Source organism: Pinus tabuliformis, chromosome 6, assembly GCF_031772625.1.
Source record: "Pinus tabuliformis cultivar Carrire ecotype Pingquan chromosome 6, CPIR1, whole genome shotgun sequence".
NCBI lineage: Eukaryota > Viridiplantae > Streptophyta > Pinopsida > Pinales > Pinaceae > Pinus > Pinus tabuliformis.
Window position 1 is genome coordinate 404017286 of NC_142292.1, and position 5180 is coordinate 404022465.

At 34.4% G+C, this 5180-nt stretch overlaps 1 protein-coding gene across 2 annotated transcripts; it reads right to left on the reverse strand.

Annotated features, from left to right (window-relative positions):
* Nucleotides 1-4283: 4283 nt before the first annotated feature.
* LOC149259009 (uncharacterized) lies at nucleotides 4284-4906 on the reverse strand. 2 transcript variants are annotated; one of them, XM_089374370.1, is made up of 3 exons: nucleotides 4630-4906; nucleotides 4456-4518; nucleotides 4284-4330 (listed from the first exon to the last, which is right to left on the reverse strand). In XM_089374370.1, exons 1-3 carry the CDS (start codon nucleotides 4874-4876, stop codon nucleotides 4296-4298), a joined length of 345 nt encoding a protein of 114 aa, XP_089230496.1. In that variant the 5' UTR covers nucleotides 4877-4906; the 3' UTR covers nucleotides 4284-4295. The 2 variants fall into 2 exon arrangements, with proteins under 2 accessions (XP_089230496.1, XP_089230487.1); XM_089374361.1 differs by having other exon boundaries at nucleotides 4284-4367.
* Nucleotides 4907-5180: the final 274 nt, after the last annotated feature.

Below are 5180 nucleotides of genomic sequence, written 5' to 3' on the forward strand. Positions count from 1 at the left end.
CTCATAACCCATTTTCATAAAGACATTCATCTTGCTTACATGCTGATTTTTTTTTTTACTTTCCATTCACTTGTCATTTTCCTTTCCGTTAAATAAACCTTGATCCAATGCAAATTTTTCCATTCACAGTCCTTCAAAATCATTCTTTCATGCTCGCGTTAAATGATGCACGATTCCTTAAGGCCTTCCTTATAATAAGCCTTGGCCTATCGACATGGACACATTATCTAGGTCCAAGGCTAGAGTCCTCATTAATACCTTGAGGCTTGTATGCTTTAATGACAGGTTCTCTCGCCGACAATCATGGGAATACATCAATGTCCCTTGATCATAGGATCTTGCAAGTGGTTTGACATCGACTCATTTATTCACCCTTCGTAAGATGTACTTAGGTACCTTGGAACTTATTGACATTAATGGCGAGTTTGCCTCACATTGGTTAACGACATTCATCAACGGTCAGTAATCCAATGACCTCTCTTCATGCTCGACACCAACACATTTATTCGCATGACTAAAGTTGTACCATCGTTTTTATAATGATTGAAGACTATATCACTTCATCATTTTGCAGCAGATACAATAGATTTAGCAGCAGAAATAAAGAATCCATTTCACAACCTCATCCACCATTTATGCAACCAAGAAGCAGATGAATTCTACATTTCATTCCATGATCCAAAAGCAGACACACTCTTCAATTTCCATAACTCATGCATATTGAAGGTAAGTGAAGGTATGTGGTTTTCTATTTTTTAGTCATGCAATTGCCTAAAATACTAAAATTTTAACCTTGGGAAATTCGTCACTTCCTCTTTCACACTGTCATATCTTTAGTTAGGGGGAAGGGACATCATTTCATATTCATATATCATACAGCATCACACATTTTCATTTCATCCTAACATACTTGTCCTAATCAATTATGATTGCATTATGGCTCAAAAAGTTATATGATTTGAAAATAATGTCTAAATTAAGAGCACACTATATGGCTGATTTTAAAGATACATTCTTAAATATGTTCAATGAATCTTGTTGTAACAAAAAGAAACAAGGTATTGAAACACAAGAACCAATACCAATTAGAATTTGGTTGAAGCACAAGAACCAACCAAACATGTTGCAATTCAATGTATGATAAAGAATATTTTGCAAAAATAAATAAAAATGTCAAATGAAAAGTTTAAGGACATATGATATAAGCCAAGCTCATACAAAAGAAAAGATGTTGCAAGCAAATCAAAGGAATTAACGCAATATTTGCATGAGGACATGCAATTGCTCTAGTTGGCGAGTATGTTGGGCCTCCAAAATGTCTTCAAATTGACATCCACTTTTACCTTTATCGCCACAATTTCACTCACATGTCACATATCCATAACCATATAACCTTTCATTAGCCACCATTTTCATAAATATATGGGTTAGGATCCTTATTTACCAAAGTTATTTATTTTATGTGTTTAAAGTGAATTTATGATTAGAAACTAAGAAATTAACATGGTTTCATGTATCTATATATGTGGCTTGAGTTTTATGACATGTGTAGGTTATTTGGAAGCTTCCAAGGCACCCTTATGTGGCCTCCAATGCTCAAATTCGAATTCCCTTCAAAGGAGATTTAGATAAAGGTAAAAGAAGGATATGTGTCCTATTTGGATTGTAACTCTATGAGGTGTGTCATCATTTCTTATTTAGATTAGACCTCTATGAGACACCTAAGGGATATTTGTGTCATTATCAGCTATTTAGTTGTAACTATATGAGATTTTAGTGGATCCTCATTAAATAGGGTAGCTTCTTATGTTTTTGTATAAATAAGAGAGCCTTTTCCTTTGAAAGGCATGTGTAAAGTTGGGGAAATGCTCGTGTTTTGAATAGAGAATTTGGATTTGGCACCATGCTCATGAGTGATGTTTACTTTGATCTGGTTATGCTTGTATTTGGAACCTCTCAATTTTCGATCCCTCATGCTCTTGGATTGGCCATCTATAATATGTGAGATTTATTGTTTTTCATAGATTAAGATTTATTTATTTCATATCTTTTTCTGTGTGAGAGATTAAGAGTGATTGTTTTTATTTTCTTTCATGGATTAAGATTTATTTCTTTCATATATTTTCCTGTGTGAGAGGTTAAGAGTGATTGTTTTTATTTTCTTTCATAAATTAAGATGTATTTCTTTCATATTTTTTCCTACGTGGGAGGTTAAGAGTGATTGTTTTTATTTTCTTTCATATCTAGAGGTTAAGAATTATTGTTTTTGCTTTCACTTCATATCATGTGGTTTTGATTATTCATTTCATAGGATCCTAATTTGATAATGCACACATGATCCCTTGGAGTATGTTTAATTTCATGCAATTTCATTTTTGAAAGAGTGGTGTGCTTTTCAATTCCCGCAAGTGTGGTAGATTAAGACTTCAATTCCTGCAAGTGTGGTAGATTAAAATTTCAATTCCAAACATTGTACTATAATTTCCTTGGAATTGATTGTTGAATTAGAATAGGCGAATTTTGTTTTTTATTATTTGGTTTCATAGTTAGATTGATCTAAGTTGAAAGTTAATTTCTAGCATATATAGTGCACGCATGATTCGCAAGTTTTACGAAACCCCTAGGTTGATAATTAAATGATAGGTAATCACTTTGTTCTTACATTTATGTAGATATGTATTCTCAGTGAGAAAGAGAGAGGAGATTTAGAGCGAAGAGGGGATCAGTAGATCTGCTGTAGGTTGTATCTATTCAGTTTTCCAGATAATATAAAAGAAAAGACTCGTTGTTTCTTCATGGACGTAGCCCAAACTAGGTGAACCACGTATATGTGTGTCTCTCTTGTTTTATGCATTATCTGTGCTTATATTTTTGCAATATTTTATGTGTTCCATTTCTCTATAATATATAATTTTTCAACATGAGTTGGAGGTTTTCTTCGTACAGTCGAAGAGGGAGTACTGAGATGGAGGTTGGACGGAGGTTGGACACGAGTCCCGAGGCCCATAGTACTTACTGTAATTAGATATAATCTATTATTGAAGGAAGAAAGTGCTCGTGGGGAGTCTCGATGTGATTGCCACACTAGTGGCCGGGAGGAGAGACTTTCTAAAAAGTATTATTATTTTTTTCTTGTTGTTTATGTGTTAAGCGATAACACATAAGTAAGGAACTGCCCAGACTTAGTAGTGGACTCTGTGTTTTGCTCTAGATTGTCAGAGTCATAAATTGCGTAATATAGAATGTTATTTAAGATAAAGGCATGATACTGAATGTCGTTTAAAGTTGCTATATTATAAAGGTTATCATTAATTTTCAAGGTAGATTGATGACAAAACAGAGGGTTTACTGTTATGGAAAAACCCTGAAATATATAATAGATAGTGAAGCTCACATAAGTGGAATTAATTGTTTGCAATCTGAAACAGGAAATAATTTCTGACTCGTGTTGTTAAATATAATTAAGAGTGAAATAGAGGAACTTCAAAATATCCTCTGACACACTCCAGAATAAACATGGATATTCTTTAAAAAGAAGTTAAAAAGGATGAATTCATGAGTTAAGTAAAGATTAAATTCATGATGGTAAAAACCCTCGGTTAATTCCCTTTCATAGAATCCTACGTACTAAATAAATACAGGTAAATACAGTAAACTACTAGAAATAAGATGGACAGGGCCTATTATCCAAATATATATACACATATATACTGTATGCATGCGATTAAGATCTCAGAACTTGAATTTTGTAATATTAAGACAAAAATACAAACATATCATATTTACAAATTGTATTAATAGTAAGTCTGCATAACTTAATGATTCCAAGCGTCTAAAGAACATCATAAAATACTATCCGAGTAGCCACTGTATGATCTGAAGCAATTTAAAGGGAAGACAAATCCTTAAACCCCAAATCCAAATTTCAGAATCCGTCACAAAGGAAATGCATTCAAAATTTATAGTAAAGAAAAGATTCGACAGCTTGAGCTTGTCGGTGGAATAAACTTAAATCAAAAGGATTATTATGCATGCTACTCTTAATCTAGTTCTTAAATAGAAGAACCCTTTGTGAAACCCTGAAATAACAGGTTAGAATAGTCTCCAAGGTCTCAACACCAACCCGTAAAATGACAAAAGTTTGTAAGCCATAAGAATCTCTTGACACAAGCCCAAAGTCGAGGTTCCTCGTATGATTCTTACATGTCACCAGAACATGTGGAATTAGTAAAATTAATACCGATGATAACCCCTCTGTTATAATATTAGCTTGTTAGGAAGGATAGGGTTCTTACCTAAAGTTGAGACTCCTGCTTGCTAGAACCATAACCTATACAAAGCCATCGATGATGGGTTTAGTAGCGAATCTGTAGGCATCAATAAATATGCATAAAGACCAATAGCAAGATTATAATCAAAAGTATTGCATTAAGATATAGCCTTTACATACGTTACCTTGGTCCAGCGCCTCAAAGTGTTGGCCACCCTTCACCATCTCTGCAACCAAGAAAGCTACGCCTGTAGATCGATGTTGGGCTTTAGAATAGGTTTGTAGATGAAACCCCGAGACAATGGTTAAATCCTCAAGAATGGGTAAATAAACCCTTGAAAGTAAGACTGCTAATTTACCTGTTCCACAAGGTGTCGTCTTCAACGCTTTTCTGAACCACAACACCCATGCGCATCGAGGAATACTAAAAATAAATCCAACCACAATAGATGAGAACGGGATACCCAAATAACAGTAACAATGAACCATCAGAGCAGCAGAAGTGGGAGAGAGGTTAGCGAAATCGGCTCTAACTATGTCTCCACCGTCAAATAGAGAGCAGAAGATTGACAATGCGAGAGCTAGCCATATGGCAGTGTAGGACATCAATTCCTCATCTCGATCTGGCGCTTTTCATATGTGATCACGAGTGATTGCCAAAGCAGCAAACCATGCCATGGGTAGCTATATTCATTAATGTCATAGTATCCTCGAAAGGGTCAATCCAACTTATCATTAAAGACTTATTCGCAATCATCTATGAGGGTTTTAATTACTCTCATAAATATCATCAGACGCGTAAATGTGATGTGCTCGAGGCCTATATTGGCCAATATTCATAAGCTTTACGATTATAAATTTATCAGAGGTGTATAGCGTTAAAGATTTTTTTTTGTGTCTATTCTAAATT

Coding starts and splice junctions, on each gene's coding strand:
- LOC149259009 (XM_089374361.1), bottom strand. CDS start 4,876: ATGTCCTACACTGCCATATGGCTAGCTCTCGCATTGTCAATCTTCTGC. Junction 4,519..4,629: donor GACGACACCTTGTGGAACAG/GTAAATTAGCAG, acceptor ATCGATCTACAG/GCGTAGCTTTCTTGGTTGCA. Junction 4,368..4,455: donor CTTTGAGGCGCTGGACCAAG/GTAACGTATGTA, acceptor TGATGCCTACAG/ATTCGCTACTAAACCCATCA.